The sequence below is a fragment of the Taeniopygia guttata genome, chromosome 15 (genome assembly GCF_048771995.1).
Source record: "Taeniopygia guttata chromosome 15, bTaeGut7.mat, whole genome shotgun sequence".
Lineage (NCBI taxonomy): Eukaryota > Metazoa > Chordata > Aves > Passeriformes > Estrildidae > Taeniopygia > Taeniopygia guttata.
In genome coordinates this window covers 11,172,550-11,191,166 of record NC_133040.1, presented here as the reverse complement: position 1 = coordinate 11,191,166, position 18,617 = coordinate 11,172,550, and the positions used below count along the sequence as shown (strand labels likewise).

The 18,617-nt window shown below is 43.7% G+C and overlaps 1 protein-coding gene and 1 long non-coding RNA gene across 14 annotated transcripts in view; one reads left to right on the top strand and one right to left on the bottom strand.

Moving 5' to 3' along the window:
- The window catches only part of IFT81 (intraflagellar transport 81), a 37,367-nt gene extending 29,779 nt beyond the window's left edge, over positions 1–7,588 (bottom strand). Inside the window, exons 1-6 of one of the 3 annotated variants that reach the window (XM_072936260.1) lie at positions 6,886–7,588; positions 5,914–6,017; positions 4,679–4,859; positions 1,722–1,811; positions 605–670; positions 176–286 (exon numbers count right to left, since the gene is read on the bottom strand). In XM_072936260.1, coding sequence (XP_072792361.1) covers positions 176–286; positions 605–670; positions 1,722–1,811; positions 4,679–4,859; positions 5,914–6,017; positions 6,886–7,029 — 696 coding nt within the window. In that variant the 5' untranslated portion in view covers positions 7,030–7,588. The remainder of the gene's footprint in view (positions 1–175; positions 287–604; positions 671–1,721; positions 1,812–4,678; positions 4,860–5,913; positions 6,018–6,885) is intronic. The other 2 variants (XM_072936259.1, XM_002192676.7) reach the window with 2 other exon arrangements.
- The window catches only part of LOC115497352 (uncharacterized), a 76,502-nt gene extending 58,580 nt beyond the window's left edge, over positions 1–17,922 (top strand). For 8 of the 11 annotated variants that reach the window (XR_012058439.1, XR_012058446.1, XR_012058447.1 and 5 more), the window contains 2 exons: positions 10,289–10,455; positions 11,018–12,295. This is a non-coding gene — a long non-coding RNA (uncharacterized lncRNA). Of the gene's footprint in view, positions 1–1,181; positions 5,852–6,333; positions 6,893–10,288; positions 10,456–11,017; positions 12,296–13,050 lie in introns of those variants that run through there. The other 3 variants (XR_012058440.1, XR_012058444.1, XR_012058443.1) reach the window with 3 other exon arrangements.
- Positions 17,923–18,617: the final 695 nt, after the last annotated feature.

The window sequence follows — 18,617 nt, the reverse complement described above, 5'->3', positions numbered from 1 at the left end:
CTTGCAGGGTCAAGCCTCTTCCCATAAAATGTACATAGATCTTTTAAATGGGATTTAATTTTCTGAGGTTGTGAGAAACTCTCCCAATTACTGCTGTTCATGATGTATTTTTAAAATATACAATTCCCAAACAAACATCAACAACTCTTTAACAGGTATGTTATTATGCCAGTACCTGACTTTTTTGTTCTTGTTTCTGTTGAGCCAGAGATTCTTCTCTCTCTTTCTCTAAGCGATGCTGTCTTGCTATTTCAAGCTTCCGTTGATGATTTTGTACTGTCTCCACCTACAGCAAGCGGATAAATAGTGCATGTTGCTGTCAGATAGCTGAGAAATACATTAAAGAGATCATATGTCTCACAAGCCCACTTAGCGCTTCCCTTCCATACACGTTACTACTCAGAAATGACAGCAAAGTACTGGACTCGAGATTCTTAAAAGCTCTGGATCAACGCCTGGGGAGATTCCCTGTAGGTCAATTAGTTACTTGATTCCTTCCTAGACATACAGTGTGTTTATCTTAATCCTTGTTTGCATTCCAAAATCGGAGTTGCAGGCCAAGGATTATGACACTGAAATGTAGGAGTGTTACTTCTCTTATTACCCTTTTCTTAAGGCGCTCTACTCTTTTGGCCAGTTGATCTTTCTCCTCTTCCATTGCACTGATGTCCTAAAAAGCAGGAAAAACAGGTAAAGAAATATAAATTTATTCCTCATGTATATTTGATTGGACTAAGTTCTCTTCAAATTAATATGAAAATCAGAATTCTTCCCTGAATAGATGGAGGCGGTTATAATTTTATTGATCTATGATCAAATATCCATGATTCCAATCTCTCTTCTCTCTTACTTCCCCCACAGTTCCCACTCTCTTTATGCTAACATTCTTCATCTGCATCCTGGCATATTACAGTGAACATTTAAAATAAAAGCAGGTGGATTTCTCTAAAATAAAAACAAACAAACAGAAACCACCAAGGAACGAATCAGTATGAATTCAACATCTGATGCAGTCTGACATATGTTCTCAGTGTCGCCAGCATTACCCACTTCTTGGCAGACCAATTTGCATGAAGTTGCTTATGAGAGATGTCTGCTGCCACTTTTTGTATTAAAACTGTCTTAAAAGAAACACTTTCTACTGCTGAAACATGTATCTGATTATTATTATTCTCCTTTAGTTCTATTTTACAACAGCTGGGCTCTGCAGATCGGTAGTCATGAGAAAGGAAAATGAATTCTCCAAATGCAGACCTTAGCTCAACATTTACTTGGCTTCTCTGTGTGTCCACTGGAAAGCTGTGCACAAGCTCAATTATTTTGCTGAAACAGAGCAAATATCTCTACTTAACACTAGAGCCACATGGGTTCATCATTTCTGTTGACATAAGCTCTTAATTCATTCAACACCCTCTGGAATTATAGCTGCTATCAGGAAAGCAAAAGGCTTTGTATCAGTCTGCATTCAGAGGAAATGGAGTTCCAATATTTGGAAATCATGCTGCACAGAGTCTTGGCAGCCTCGTTCCCCAATCTGCTCCAGAAAGTTCAGCTCTAAACACAAGCAAGGACCTTGTGTTTGCCAACAGAGAGCAGTGTCAACAGGCAGCTGCAGTGCCCACCAGCTCTGGCCTCTACATCTTTCCACAAAGCCATCAAATATGGAGCTGACATGCAAAACGCCAACTAAAAAAAAAAACAAAACTGTGGAGTTTGTTTACCCTTCTTATTTCTGCAGTTGATAAACCAGATATTTTGAGCTGCTCGTGCTCCTTATGTAGGTTTTTAAATGCTTCCATGAGTTCTTCATACTGTGAAATGAAATGGAAATTGTGCAGAATGAGCTCTGTGTCTAAGGATTTTCAGATCAACTGTTTTACTACTAAGACAGTAAATGCAGACATAGAAATATGGTGAGAACAAGATAAAAAGGCATTTTCTCATTGCAAAAGCCTGTCAACTTAAAAGCAGAAATAAATCACAGTGTATCATCTTCCATTTGAAGATAATCAGAACTTCACCATTTCCTCAGTGTTTTCACCTTTTGTAATACACAGTGTATTTGCAAACCAGAAAGATAACATGTCACCTGAGAGGGACAAATTAACAAATTACTCTCTCTTACTATACATCTGTGTATACCACATATATCAATCAGCCCCAGAAGGAAGTGTTTGTTCTAACAACACTTCTGAAGGAAGCAATGGGGCTTGAGTTTCCAGAGTGGCCCAAGAGCAGAGCTGAGTGAACACGTGAGAAATGGCTGTGCCACGTTGCATAACCCTCACAACATCCCAGAGACTGACAGATGCAGCTCAGCACTCAGAGACAAGGAGACAGTGTGCTACTTCCACACCAGTACTTTGCCCACCAGGAATCTTAAACTGAGAGGCAGTGTGAAAGTCTGTGTGGGTAGAGAAATAACAGGGGACAGCAAGAGTTTAGAAATATGGAGAGGAAATAAATTTAGATTCAACTCGGAGAAACGCGAGCTGTGGTAGAAGGAAAGATTATCTCCACAGAAACAGCCCTTCAATGAGATGGAAAAATCTAAAAGGAGAGTATCAAGTAATTTTTTACTTCCTGGAAACAGTTGATATGAAAGGTGAATACCAAATGGCAACAGCAAAGGCCAGTTCAAACAAAGGCATCAGAGCCCTGAGCAGTGAAGCAGCACCTCCATTCTACAAAACCCTGGGGAAGCAGCATCCAGAGCGCTCTGCTCGGTTCTGGTTCTTTCAGTAGCAAGCACACACTGACAAGCTGGAAGGAATTCAAAAAAATAGCAATAAAATGGCTAAGGAGAAGAAGATAAAATCACCAAGAGCTGGATTAAGTGGGAAATAAAGGTGAGACAAGGAATGCACAGGCTGGACGAGGAGGAACAAGTTACAAAATGCAGGAGTAAAACCCAACTGGCTTCCATGATACCCCTTATGCACTCTGGCAGTCCTTTAACAAGAGTGAAAATGAGCAGGTGGTCTCTGAGCAACTGCATTCTCACTGCTGGAGTCCAAGAGTCTTCCTTTGTGTGTCTCTACCTCTGTCAAAAGAGGAGTTCCATAAGATTTTTCCCCATTGGAACATGAAATTTCAAGGCAAATGGCAGGATTCAAACAAGGCAGAGCACAGTTTGATGGATCACAACAAAAAAAGGTTCTCACTTTTCCCTTCGGGTGCTCCACATGCACCTGAAATATGGGACACACTCAAATTACCAAAAAACCACCCAGGTTCCTACATGGAAAGAGATCTCTGGCACCTGGGAGCAAATTACTGAAGCCTGAAAAACGAGATTAATACCTGAAGTTGCTTATTTCTTAAATTATATATTGCAGGCAATCCAGTGTCTAAATCACAACACAGCTGGGAAGGTGACAGGTTTGCTGAGTATCTTCTATAAGTAATTAACAAAAATTAATTTTAGCTTGATTCTACACACCCACAAAACTTAACTGTGTTAAAAGATGTCCGAACTCTCATTTTTGAAATCTCCCTTAAAATACATCATTGCAAGACTGTATCTAAATAATTCAGGCTAACTGTTTAATTCATTAATATCTAAATATTTGCACTGTCATGTTATATTGCAGTAAGGCATTCTACTACCCCAGCTTCTGTTTTGAACTAATCAGCAGAGTATTAGTTTAATAAGATGGTTCTATTACTGTAATTCCAAAAAGGAACACATCTTACGTAATGGAAATTATGGATATTTATACACATTAAGGCTGTGACATACTGGACAAAACATACAATCTGCATTCCTTTGTCTCTCTGCTACTTCTGCTGAGTTATTTCAAGGTATAAATCCAATATTGTTAGAGGTAACAAAAAAATAAAAGGCTTAGTCAAGTCTCAGTCAGACTGTTCAGCTTTGCTGGTGCAGAGTTAACAGATCAAGTTACCTCTCACAAACACTCAAACCCACGGTGTTTTAACAGAACAAAAGGCACAGAAAATGGGAAAAAAATAAGTAAATATGTACCTCAGATAATAAACCCAAAACTTTGGTTCACTTCAAGTTTTACATTTCAAACCCACCCAGTCTGACTATCTAAAATCAACATTTAATGCTCACAAAAGAAGTGGGAACATAATTAGTAGGAATGACAGCACGGAGAGAAAGAAATCTTTTCTTTATTCACAAAAAAATAAATGGTTAAAGCAAAAGTGGGGTAAGGCTCACACAAATATTAGGCATCAAATCCTATCAAAGGACTATCGTGACTAAAACCACAATCAATGGACAATTAGGACACATCGACTTTTGGTCATAACATTTTCTGGACTTGTTTGAAGTGATAATTTTATAAAGTTAAAAATATCCAGGTCATATTTCATAGGAAAAAAAAACCCCAAAGCTGCTCAAAAATTAAGAACTAAAAGTCTGTCTAAGCCAAAATGGCTCTGAACATTATTTGGCACCCAGTGCTTAATGGGCATAAGGCCTTTTAATCCAATGCTACTTATTAATACATAATTTCAGGGTTATTGAAAGAAAAGTGGTCAAGACATCAACTTTTTATTATGAATCTTTGCTTATCCTTGATTCCAACAAGCTTTTAACATAACTCACTTGAACATGTATGCCAGCATTAACTCCCTGATTCATTTATCCCTCCTCCCACTGGCACTTTAATTAACGTGAAATGTTGGCATTCATGAGAAATGGTACCTGTTTGTTGAAGTCAGCCACAGTATCATCCTGTAGGAACTCTGCTGGCACTTCCAGTTTCACTAAGAAACGTGCCAGGTAAGCTCTTGTCTTGAGTTCACTGGTCCTCTGAAGAAGCCAGTGCAAGACAGGATGAATTACAGTTTTGCTTCCAGTAACCAGCCCTTGGCGAAAAGCACTCCTGCATGGAACAAACCAGGAGAAAATGCCAATAAACTTCCAACAAAAGGATGATGGCTTGGAACAAAAAATCTGCAATGTTTTGACATTCCTTCTCCACTTGCCTAATGATTTTCATAATGCTGTTAGAAGAGAAAATGCTCATGATGAGGCTTGGGTTTGATTAGCCTGGAAAAGAGAATGCTGAGGGATCTGCACATCCCAGAACCTGAAGGGATCACAAAATAGAGATGGAGAGGAACTTTTTACCAGGACAATGGGAATGTCCTGGTAACAGTGACAGAGGGCTTTGAATTAGGAAGCAATTCTTCCCTGTGAGATTGGTGAGGCCATGGCACAGGGTGCCCAGAGAAGCTGTGGCTGCCCCATCCCTGGAAGTGTTCAAGGCCAGGTTGGAAGGAGCTCAGAGCAACCTGGGATAGTGGAAGTCAGATAAAAACCCCGTTACACACGAAAAGGATAAAGTCAGCAGTGACAGCCTTGGAGGATGCCGGCAGAGCGGGAGGAGCGCGGGATTTGGGATCACCTGGCACAGGTGAGACGGGACCGGGACCGGACCGGGACCGGGCTGGGCAGGGCCGGGCGGCGCCCTCTGCCGGCCGGAGCCGCCACTGCAGGCAGCGCCCACCTGGAGCCACCCCTGGGACCCCAAAACATCCACAGGAACACGGGAACAGCGCCCAGCTGGGACCCCAAAACATCCACGGGGACACGGGAACAGCGCCCAGCTGGGACCCCAAAACATCCACGGGAACACGGGAACAGCGCCCAGCTGGGACCCCAAAACATCCACGGGGACAGCGCCCAGCTGGGACCCCAAAACATCCACGGGGACACGGGGACAGCGCCCAGCTGGGACCCCAAAACATCCACGGGGACAGCGCCCCGCTGGGACCCCAAAACATCCACGGGGACAGCGCCCACCTGGAGCCACACCTGGGATCCCATTCCAGCATCCATGGGGACATTGGACAGTGCTCACCTGAGCTAAAGGTCAGTACCATATAACCCCAAAAAGATGTTTTAACATGATTTGTAGGCAAGAAGGTACTCACAGGTCTGACACCGTCCCTGGAGGTTTGTATTTGAGGATTCCAAGGAGATTCAGCATTCTTTTAGCTGTTTGTTCCGGCAGCTCCTCTCTAATGTCGACAGCATGCTGAAGGGGTTTTATAATTAAATAAGTAATTATTCTTTGTTATTATTCATATAGTAAAAATTATTTTAACTATTATAAAACAATATATTTAATAATTAATTACTAGTTTCTAGAATAACACTATATTTTTCCTACCATCAATTATATTAATTTTTTTTATAAACTTGTTTGTCCAAGTGAACTTAATTATTTGGCAAGACAGCAAGAATTGACTTTATTAATTTACCAGACAATAATGAGATGCTCTGTACAGAACATCCCTTAAATCACGAAACTTCAGTTCTCTTCTAATGGATTTTCCTGTCAATTTATTCAGGAATCTCTTCCCCCTGCTCATGGGAACTCATCTGTGCGGTCACACTGGCCACATCCACCTGAGAAGTCGGATATGCTGGCACAGGTACCCACACCCCAGGTGTATGAATGGTCCCTTCTGATCTCACACACGCTTTTGGCAGCCTCCAAGGACTGGGATATAATTTCCATTGCAACAGCACAGTCATCAGGTTCAGTTCTCCATCAGCTCCTGCCCTGGGTGCGTGAAGGACACAGCCTGACTTTGACTAAACACAATTGTCAGTATGAACTAAGATCTTTAATTTCACAGGAAAAACATCGTCATCAGCCTCTGGGGAACAGGGATGCTGCTGCCCTGCCCCAAGAAGCATTTGCTGGTTTGCCAAGAGCACTCAGACGTACAGGCAGGAAGGATTCTTGCCAGGCACATTTATTTCCTGGAAGATTCACACAAGCTTCTTTTGGTGAGACAAACACGCTGCAGGATTATACTGAGCCAGGCTTAAACAAAAGCAAATTCTGGTGTCAGGCCACCTCAGGAGGTCTGAGCACCTCTGAGTGCCCTCCTTACCTTCGAGTCAATCTCCCCCAGAACATCACTGAGCAGCTGCAGCAGCTGCAGTGGCTCCAGGGAGTCAAACGAGATCAAATTGTAGTTCTTCCTGAAGGGCTCCTGATTGAGCTTCTCAACAATGAACTGCATTTGTTCACCCATAACTGCGTCCCGGGAAAACCTCTGCAGAGAACGCACAGCAGATGCCGAGTGGGGCGGGGGGCGGTGAGCGGGTCCGGCCGCCCCTCGGCGCCGGGAGCGGGACAGGCCGGAGCCTGGCGGGGCTGCGGGAGCGGGTCCGGGGCTGCGGGAGCGGGACAGGCCGGGCCCTGGCGGGGCTGCGGGAGCGGGTCCCGGAGCGGGCCCTGGCGGGGCTGTGGGAGCGGGTCCCGGAGCGGGCCCTGGCGGGGCTGCGGGAGCGGGTCCGGGACTGCGGGAGCGGGACAGGCCGGGCCCTGGCGGGGCTGCGGGAGCGGGTCCCGGAGCGGGTCCCGGGCCGGGCCCTGGCGGGGCTGCGGGAGCGGGTCCCGGGCCCTGGCGGGGCTGCGGGAGCGGGACAGGCCGGGCCTGGCGGGGCTGCGGGAGCGGGTCCCGGAGCGGGTCCCGGGCCGGGCCCTGGCGGGGAGGCCTCGACCGGAGCCTCGCGCGCGCGGTGGCGGGGCCGGTTGCCAGGAGACGGGCGCGGCGTCACTTCCGGCGTTGCCGCCGACTGGCGCGAAGCGGGCCGGGGCCGGGAGGTGAGGGGGCGTGGTCTGGCACGGAGGGGCGCGGTCTGGTACGGAGGGGGCGTGGCCCAGAGCGGCGGGGCGGGGCCGGCTGTGAGGGGGCGTGGCCTGGCCGTGAGGGGAGCGGGTGATCTCTGAGGGAACCGGCACCGGGACAGCGACCGGCACCGGGACAGCGACCGGCACCGGGCTCCTCTGGCCGATCGTGGATCGCTGCCCTCACAGCGAGGAGCCCTCCCGGTGTCCCCACAGCACGCCCCGGTCAGTCCTTCCCGCGGCGCCCCGCAGCCCCGTCCCGTCCCCTGCCCGCCGGGAATTGCGGCTGAGGGGCGCTGGGGCGGACACGGCACAGGGCGGGTCTCTCGTGGGGCTCCTTCACGGAACAAGTGCGAGGAGTGGCAGAAATAGGTCCGGGATTCAGCCTCTGGAGGATAAACTTGGCTCTGCGGCTCCTTCTGAGGGAGGTTGTTGTCGCATGTGTAGGAGATGTACAAACAGATTGCTGCAGTTACCCAATTAAGATTTCTGGCAGCCTTTGATAGCACAAAGGGATGTCAAGTGTGGCTGATGTACGTGTCAGGTGAATGGTTACTTAATTCCTTCGAAATGGAAACTGAGGATCCCTGTGGAACAGGAACAGCCAGTCCTGGGCCCAGGCTTCATCTCCAAATGGCAAATTTATGTCCTCGAGGCTGAACATCAGTTGTCAGCATGCCTCAAAGTAGCAATAAATATGTAGTGCATAAATCTGAAACAAGGACAGCAGCTTCAAGAATACCAAACAATCCCAACCAGACTATAAATTAAAGTCAAACTTGCTCATGGAATCTCTCAGTCTGCAAGTTTGTTCTCGCAGATCCTTCAAAAGCCATTCTTAGGCCTGAAATAGTTGCCTTTTGGAGCCTCTCTGCTATTTCAATTAGGTTCTTTGATAGTCTTAGAATCCCATGTGAGTCCCCAGATGATGGATTAAAATATGCAGTGAGTCATGTTAAATTGGTGCTAATTGAAATGCACAGGTTGTAAATCACTGCAGAATTTGACTCGGTAAGTAGCAACCATAAATGTAATACTTTGCAATTCTAAGCACTGCGACTAACTTAGATTAGCTCCTCTTTTCCTTCTGAGAAACATAAAATGCTTCATAAAATAATTTCATAAAATGTGTTGGTCTTCACGGGAAGGCTGGGAAGTGACACTGATTGGTGTCTGAGCTCTTAACTGGTTAACTGAAGTGAAAAAAGGGATGGACGTGTGCCTTGAGGTTGGGCATGAGAACTGTGGTAGAGCCAGGAACATAATACAAGTCTCCTGACTCCTGGATTTGAACTTCAAAACCAGATCATGTTTCCTTTGTGCTTTCAGTCCATATACTGACCTTTAGGAATCGTATTTACCTACAAGTTCCCAGAAGAGATCTGCTTTCCTTTGTCATGCTTTCCTGGTATCAGTTACTGTTTTCCCCGATGAGTATTTTGAGCATGTAGAACACAGAGAGAGCAGATGAGAATGGTATTTCTGATGGAGGTGTCTGTGAGTTCCCCATCACTTAATCCTGGAGAAACACTGTTCTGTAAAAACTGATACTCATCCTTTCTTCCTCAGTGCTGAGGGGAAGGCAGTTGTGGTGAGGGTGGAGAGGGATCCGGGCTGTGTACACTGGGAGCTGCTGCTCTGAGACTTTGCTTTCTATTGAGACTACTCCAGTCCTCTCACCTTCCCAGAAGGAAAGGAACATTCCAACATTCCCCTCTTCTGAAGTCTCTGTAACATTAAAGTAGAGGAAGGATGAAAACTTGAGATAATGCCAAGATAAGAAGAAAAATAGATGGTGAGATGGAAACCCATTAAATCTGATTATTCTGAGTCTGGGAAAGCAAACCTCCATGACCAGGCAGTGTTAGAACTGGACTGGCTGAATTTGTTGTCGTGTTTGAAAGCTCAAGTGATTGGAGGCGGGACCAAAATCACACATTGGAGCCCAGTTTTGTGAGACTTCTCAGCTTGGGGAAAGCGAGAGAGATCCTGTGTCATCCTTAAAGTTTTATGCTATCATGATCCTTTCTTCCACCAGTTTTATGCTCTCCATACATGCAGTCCCCTGGCTGCCCCCCTGCTCCTTGGTATTTATAGTCCTCAGTGGTGTCTGAATATTCAATATTACTGCCTGAAAGAAAACAATCAAGGCTTAGCTCAGTGCTTTGCCCTCTTTATCACAAGAGAATCTTCACAGACATGAAAGAGATTATAAGCTCTCAGTGCAGCCTTGGGTAAATATTACAGGAAGCAGCTGAGATTTGTTTATGCTTAACTTGTCTTAAGTTATCTCAGTTTAGGTGATGTGCTATCTGAGTAAATTCTTACAGACTCGAGGGCCAGTGTTCCAGTATATTTGTTGTATAATTCTGGGGGCATTTTCCACAGTCCCAAATTAGTTTGCATGGAGAGTGATACAGATTTTGAAGGAAGGTTTGACATGAGAGTTGTTTATAAGAGTTCAGCTTTACAGTTGCATCCAGTTCTCTGGATAGAATTTGTCTTTTATTTAGTTTGGGAAAGGCTTGTGGAAGCTGCTTATTGCAAAGACATCCTGCAGAGGTAACTTGTGGAGGACAGAGAATGGAAAGAAACAATCCAGAGCTCTCTGGATCTGCAGGCACAGCTTCACTGCTCCCTCCTTTCTCCTCCCTTCACAGCCACTGCTGTGCAGATGCTGCCGAGCAAAGTGACAGAGCTCAACCAGAGAGAGCAGCAAATCCGAGTGGGACGAAACCTGAGCAAATGAGAATCCTGCTCCCCGGTCAAAGAGAGATCACCTTATATGGGAACACCAGGGACAAGAGCATGAACGCGTCCTGCTGAGGTCAGATCCCAGCAGATGGAAGATGTTAGTGTGAAAAAAAGAGCATTTAGGAAGAGGAGACAATAATTCTGCTTTGCTCAAGCAATCTGACCTCTCCTGTTTGTTTGTTTCTGTTATTATACATACTGTGCTGTATGTACACATAGCTCTGACTGTGTTATATTAAAAATTAATTTCTTTATAGCTATTCTAGTACCTAAATGCATCCTCAGCCTGCTTCTGGTTCCCACTTGCAGCTGTACTGTGGTCAGCTAAAGCCTAAGGAGTGATCACAGACGTCTTTAAAAATTAAGCCTGTTCGTACAGAATGTGGCTTGTTCCTGTGAGCTGAGGCATTTAAGACAATACCAACAGCCAAGAAGTCTGTCTGGTTCTGAATGTTTTGTCATGTCTACAGTTGTAAGTGATTTAAAGTACTAAAGGATTGGAAGAAAAACAATAGATCTGTGTTGGAGGGTTTGTATATTTTGTGGCTTTATGAGAGTATTCTGTTGCATGAGAGAGGATCCTGGTCCTTTAAATCTGTGTCTAATGGATTCTTATCCAAACTTGTGTCTTTCAGACTCTGAGCCTGGGATTTACAGGTTGGACCTTGAGAGCTGTGCACGTTCCCACCTCCTGTGTGCACAGTGTCAGGGGTGCCTCACACCTCTCCCTGCCCCCTGGACCAGATGCACACAGTTGGCTCAGAACACACTGAGCAGCTGCAGCTTTCTGTGACTGTGCAGCAGGAGAGGCACAGCCAAGGTATGTGCCACCAGCTGGCTCTGCTGAGAGGAGCAGTGACTTCATCACTCCTTTTTGATCCCAGCACCTGATATAAAACCAGTCTAAGACCAGGTGGAATGGTGTCCCAAGCAATAGGAGATAAGAAGCTGGAGATCTCGTGGCCACTGATGACCCCAGAACCCCACTGCTCTCTGCTTTGCCTGGCAATGCCAGCCCTGTGGAGTGGGTGCTGTGTGTTCTGCCCAGCCCAGAAGAGCATTACACCTTCTTTGCACTGATGTGAAGTGCTGGGGGTGGAAAGTCAGGCCCAGAAGAAGTTGGCCTGATGCTGGCTTCCATCCATTTAGCCCCAGTTGTCCCAGCATTACTTCAGACTGGCAAAGTCTGGCAGTAGATGATGCCATAGCAGCAACAAGACCAATGACGTGGTGTTAGACCGACCACCTTGGAAGGTGGATGTGGCTGTGGATCCTCCGAGGTGGGAGTGTGGCATAGGATGTTATTTAACAAGGAGGGGTTGGTTGGGCAGAGCTTTCTCTAGAGAACACATAGTTTTGTTTCTTGCCATGCTGTTGGGTTTTGTTTCTTGTCTGAAAAATCAAAAATAACTCCACTGATTAGTCTCAGGTTTACACCAGTGTTTCTGAGATTAGACCCTGCTCTTTAGAGCCTCCTGTTCAAGGTCAGATGAAATGGCCAGTCACCCCTTGCAGCAGATTCCAAGAACAATAAGATGTTTTAGGAATGTGCCATAATTGAGTGCCTCTAAAGGGCAAATTTTGCACTGTGCTGCCAAGCAAGGGCTGTTTTCAGTGATAAGTTTGCTGAACAAAGTCTGCTGAGGTTCGTGGAGTTGGTTTCATTCTCCTGGGAGGGCAGCAGGCCAGGACATTGCGCACACTGATCCAAATCGCACCAAGGATCAAGTCTGCAGGAAACCCAAGTGGCCTTACTAAGGTTCTGTGCCCACCTTCTGCTACTCAGAGCTGGGTTCCCACTGCCACTTTCCAACAACACTGTTATCCCAAAGCACTGTTCTCCAGGAGGAAAAGGCTGAAATGCTGTCAAAATAGATGATATAAATAAAGGAACATCGATCAGTTGCTTTGTATTTTTGTTCTTCAGATTCTATTTTATCTCCATCCAGAAAAGTCTGTAGTTAACCTGAATTGGTACAAGTGCTTGTGGCTTGTTTTTCAAAGCAAGCCTTTTATATCACTTTTATGTAATGAAGAAAGTATCTTCTGAACATACAAAAGTTTTTCAAACTTTTATGAGTTAGATGAGCTGGGTGACATTCCTGTCCGCTTTGGAACAGAGTTGTCCTTCTTCCTTAACACATTCAATTAACGAGAAAGTAAAAATGTTAGGCCAAGGTTTTTGAAGCAATCAGCATGAGGCACAAAAATAGTCACTCTTAAAAATTAAAGCTTATGTTTTTTAAGCTCTTTTAAAGAAAACCAATATGGACAAGACACTACCATCTGTGATTGAAAAAGTCAGAGTCTAGGTGCACAGCAACACAGCATGGGGGACAGTTTTTGCATGACATCAAGGCCTGCTGCAGATAAATGCTGTTTCCCAAATGGCATCTGAAGGTTCAGGATGTCACCCCACATTGTCTGTGTCATTTAGGATGGGAAAATAGAAATTCTCTTCTCGTGTGCATCAATTCAAAGCCAAAAGCTGTGAAAGTGAAACCAAGGCTGAGTTTGATCCAGCTGATGTGTCTCATTCAAAAATTCTCTCACCTACGTAAAATGTCCATCTGACTTTCATCTTGGAGTGTGTTTTGTTCAAGAATGGTAGAAAGAAGTTGACATGGTTTATTCTTATGGGCTTATTTGTCTTTTCTGTTTTGTCCAGACAGTTGTCTAGCCACTTCTCACAGACTCTGAAGGGAGAGAATTATGTTAACAGCTCAGTAAGTACCAGTGTGAAGGAAGTGGCTCACAAAAGGATCTGAGTTACAGCAGAATACACTGTACCAATGCAGGCAAGTCTTCAGGTAATGTCAGTTCAATATTCAGAATTCAGATTTCTTCCCACTTTTACATCCTTGGTTAATTGGCTTATGTTGTTGAATTAAGCTTCTAGCTGAAACACTTGATTTCTCAATCTATCACCAGACCCAGATATGAAACTTAATATAAAATTTTGAAGGAAATTACTTCACTCTCAGCCCAAACAATGACAAGCACTGTTGACCCAAGCAAAGGGCTAAATAAGGATTGATGAGGTGTGGCAGGACCATGGTTTGGGTAGTTCCTTCTGCAGCTTCCTCCTATAGAAAGCTGTAACAATCTGAAATGTCAAGTTGCCTATCTTACATTTGAGGAGGACAGGTGGAAACTGTCTCTAAGTGGCAAAAAACCCTTGAGTAAGAGCTTATATCTTTACAAGAATTTAAACAGGACAATGTGTAAATTATAATGCAACTGTCAAAAACATGTAAGGTCTGGGTTCCCTGTAGAATCCATAGAAAACCTTCCTAAGTAAGTGAAAGACATACCTACTTTTTTTTTTTTTGTGTTGAAAGAAAGACACATTGACAACATACAAGATACATTGAACAAAATTTAATTGACATGAAATTTTAAGGTACTCCCTCTGCCTAGGCACTTACAGATCTCATGTATGTAAACCAGCTCTTTCCTTCACAGCCATATTGTTAACACTCATTATAATACCCAGATAATTGACTTCTACCAAGCTGCCCTGCTGTATGATCCTGCAGTGAAGTCATAGCCTTCAGTTTGTGCCATCATGCAGCTGCCATAGAAACAGCTTTAGGTGTCTCAGGCTCATCTTGAATTCACTGGAGACATTTGGCTCATTAATTCAAATGTCAAGGAAAAATGCATCAACGTAAGAGAGCTTTAATCAGGGACTGAAATAATAATAATTTTAAAAGTTTCCTAATGTGGGGTTTTCTTCTGCAAGAAAATGTGGAAGTTCTCTGTGGGTTCATTTATCACATCGAGGTTCATTTCACTTCCCCCTGGGTAGATTGGTTGTCTGTGCTTTGTGCTGCAGGCTGCTGTTGGGGATCTTCCTCAGACCAAAGAACAATCTCATCATCCTCCCTACACAGATCATGAAAGCCTCAATGTTATCAATCTTATTGAGATAACACAGACAATGCTGGTGTGACCGAGATTAGGATGGAAGGGCCTCATAGCCATCTTTTGTTGTAATCCCATGACTGTACAATATCCAAGATAAAAACATTCAATTTCTAGTCTGTAGCAGCCAAAGAATGAAAAAAAAAAAAAAAGTTAGAAACTGAAAAAAAAAAATTTCAACTGAAATTATGGAATTGATACTCTAAAGAAGTGAATTGTAATGAATTTTAGCTCCTCTCAACCAACTTTGAAATATACGCATAAGAAACCAGGTCAATTAGCACTTTCATTAGCTCATTTACAAGCCCATATGTATAAAATATAAGATACATATAAGTGTCAACATTTATATCTCATCTTCTCCCTAATTTGGGGTTTTCTGCAGAAACAGAGCAGTTTTTTCCACTGCCAGGTCCCCTCTAGTGCCCACAATGCCTCCTACAGCTCCTTCTGCTGAGGTTTTTCAGCACTTGAGAGCAAATTCCATTCCCTTCTCATGTGGACAGAGTTAAGGTCTGAAAAAAGCTTTGTCCAACAACAGGAAGGCTGTAATTGTTCATACAGTATCCGGGAAAGATATGCATGAGCTTCCTGAGTTAATGAAATCCTAAGGGTTTGTTATAAAGTTTCAGTGACTGCCAGTCATTTAGAATTGTCACCCTGTGTAGGTTCCTGCTGGGATGTTACTGAGGGAGTTTTGCTTTCAATTACATTGCACAGTTGACACATTCTGCCTTGTTCCCTAACCTTCCTCTAACATGCCAGGAGTTGGTCACTACAGGCAGCAAAAAAAAATGGATGAGAGATTTGGTCCAAACATCTGATGTATAAAGTTCCTTCACAAGTTCCATTGGGAAGAAGAAAAAATTGAGGAATCACTAAAAAGCAAAGCTGAGTGTTTATTTTCTACCAGAACAATACCAAGGTCAGAGCCCAGGAAGCTGTGGGTGAGATACTGAGGTAGCAATGTGGGGCTTTGGTTACACCCATGATTGTCTTCATTGACCAAATTCCTTTGGAAGGTAAATCTCATAAACTACACAGGAGGCCTCCTTTTCCTTCCTGTTAGTTATGGCAGGAGCTGAACAATTGCATGTTGGCAAGAAGGTTCTTTTATTTTGGATTGTTCACTTCTGCCTGAGGCAGGGCACTGTTGTTGGGTTAGCTGGCTGAAGGGCTGTTTTCAGAAGAGCTTTGAATCAAGTTCCAGATGCTCCCCAGTGGATGATGATCAAGAGTTTCCCATTATAGGTTCACTAATTTTTAGTTATTTAAAAATTGACATACATGATTAATTGTCTTGAGTGTTATACAGTGAAACTATTCAGTGACTTTCCTGCTCAGGTAGCATCCACAAAGGTTGATTTGGTTTGCAATTAAATCTCATTCATTAACTTGGTTTAGAAGACACAAGAAGTCCCTCATGGAAGCTACACATCATCCAGCTAATGTGCTGCTTGTCATCACACATCTCTGGTGCAAGGCATTGCTCAAAATGCAATGGTAGGAAAAATATTTCCTGCTTAGGAGCACTGTTCTTTGCAAGGATAACTGCTTGGAAGATTGGTTTTCCCCCTTGGAATGGCTGTCTTGATGGAAATTCAAATATTCCTGATGCTTGCCCTTTTAGCAGCTGTGCAGCTCTGGTGTAAATGACCACATGGCTGTGGGGACCAGCAGTGAAACTGCCAATTCATGGGGTAGAAATCAGCAGCTGTCAAATGGTGTAAATTCTCACTACTATTATAGCAAGACTTTTATCAGAAGCTGTTCATATTTCAGCTGGAATTAGAGACTTGGTTTAGGCTTGGCCCACACAAACAAATGCAATATAGAGAGAACAACTGATACCCAAAACTAAGAAAACCACCCATACCTTTCTTGCTCTCCTGAGCCACCTAACTCCCTGTTATTCTTAGCAACATATTCCTCCCACTGACAGCTTCCCAGATAATAGTGTAGTGGCATAACATTAACTGATGTATTTAAGTAAAAGGAGCTGGTTAATTTGATGCTTCTTTTTGGCCTGCAATTCTGAGGAGTTCTGAAGATTTCGCCATGCCAATAAGCACAATATTCACTTCCCAAAATTTAATTCCACCACGTAAGTGCAAACATTCCTCAATGTTTTCTGAAGAGTAGTAGTGCTCTGAAAAAAATTGTGTAAATTTAAATTCTTTACTCAAAAAGGCTGTGCATTCAGGACTGTATCTGCCTGAGTGACAAATGGAAAGTTTCTATAATTTTTTAGTCTTATTAATCCTCCAGGAACCAAGGGAAATAAGGAAAGCTTCGGAACACAGCCTCTCAGCAAAACTATTTTTCCCATGCACTGGTCAATAGAATTGCTTATTCAGCTATACTGGTTTATATTAGGGTAAAATCGTTATAGCACAAGAGATGTGTGATTCAAATAGAGTGAAAGGGATTAGTTTACACAGATAAAGTTTTGGTGGTGGTAATATCCAAAGAGTAAAGAATTCATCTTAATTCCCAGATCCCAGTTAGGGGCACATATATCTGGAAGCTACAAACAAAAAAAATTCATATGTTTACAAACTGAGCAGATGTAACACAGGTTCTAGACAGAGATAAGACAGCTCTGAACAGGTCAGCTCTGAGCACAAAGCTGCTACAGAGAAGGCTTCTTTCTATACCACCAAGAGCAGATGGGAAATAACTTCTACCCTGAGGGACAGAAAAAGCTCTGATCCTGGAAAGAGTTGGGAAGACTCAAATAAAACCTGACTGACTGGCAGGCTAAAAGCTGGCCCATTAAAAATATCTCTGGAACCATTCAACACAGAAAAAAAGGGCATTTCGTGTCTGTGCAAGCAAGAAGATAGAAGAGCATGTCACAATGTGGTGTGTGGAGTGACTCACTGCCTTCAGAGAATACAAATCATATATTGGTGAATGGGAAGCAAATGATCGCGTGATCTCAGGAACTCTGATTAAACCACTCAGAGTCTCCCAAACTTAGCTCGCAGTGGGATGTGCAGGAGAGAGTGGAATCAATTAAAAGCTTGCTCTGCACTGGTTTGTTGGCATCAAAATGGCAAGGCAGAGCAGCAGGGATTGAACCCAAAAAAAAGGGAGGAAAATGAATTTTTCTTCAGGTGTCTCTATCTTCAGGATACCTGGAGATGATAGCTAGCAGAAGACTGAGCTGCTGGCTTTTACACCAGACATATCCTCTTAAACAGATTCCTCTTTTGGTACTTGAACAGGCAGCCAACTGTAAAACAAATTTTGAATAGCAATGACAGAGGGATCTGTGAGTATCTGCCACTCCTGGAACTGACCCTTCAGCTAAGCAAATTCTTATTCAAATTATTTATTTAAATGAAGGTGAACAGGGCTTAGAGATCAGTCAAGTATACCAGTCAAGAAAAATACATCACTTTGAGTCCTGACAGCATATGAGACTTCTGAGACAGAAGGCATATGGGTGTTGTTATCAGAGTTTGGATATTAGTGTCATTGTGTGGTGTAGTAGGTCTTTCTGTTTAATATAATGATTTTTGTCTGCACTGCCAGCTTTTCTTTTTCACATTGAAAGCATCACTTTCTTCCATGCTTTGTTCCAATAAGCTCACATCAGATTATTAATACATAAACTGATGTGAGTTGTGCACCAGGAAAGTCTGTGTTTTGATAGAATAAGGAACTGGAAGTTGGTTAAGGTTCCCATGGTTCTTGCCACTCTCTACTGATCAGAGAATGGAAAATGCTGATGTCCAGAATGCTGAAGTGTGCTCAGGAGTTCAGAGTTGGTCTAGAAGAACATGATTTTAAAGCTATCAGAGCAAGGGCACTCTGTGACCAGAGGATGTATTTTCTTGAGTCAACTAAAAATTGCTGCTTTGCTGTGGTGGGTACGTGCCTGCAGGAGCGCGTTGGTGTTGAAACAACTCGTGAGGTGTCGATTCGGTTTCACTGGGGTGGGTGATGGCAACACACAAAAACAATCCTCCTCCAGACCTGCTGATCTACCATCATTATCCCTATTGTGCTGTGTCAAGTGCAGAACCCAGTGGTGAGGATCCCTATTGACTAATATACAGCTGAACTAAAGGGTCTTAATAGTTTTGTACTGCCTGAAATTCCCATTGCCACTTTGTCAGTTGACTTCACCTCTTCCTGATGATTTATCTGGTCTTATGAGGGTTATAGTGACGTTTCTACAATAAGGACTGTGTTGGGTATCTCAGAACAAGGTGGAGGGTACATGAACTTTGCTTTTATAGCAAAGATTAATTCTGCAAGAGGATAAATAAAGAATTTGGTCACTGTGGATGGAAAGGT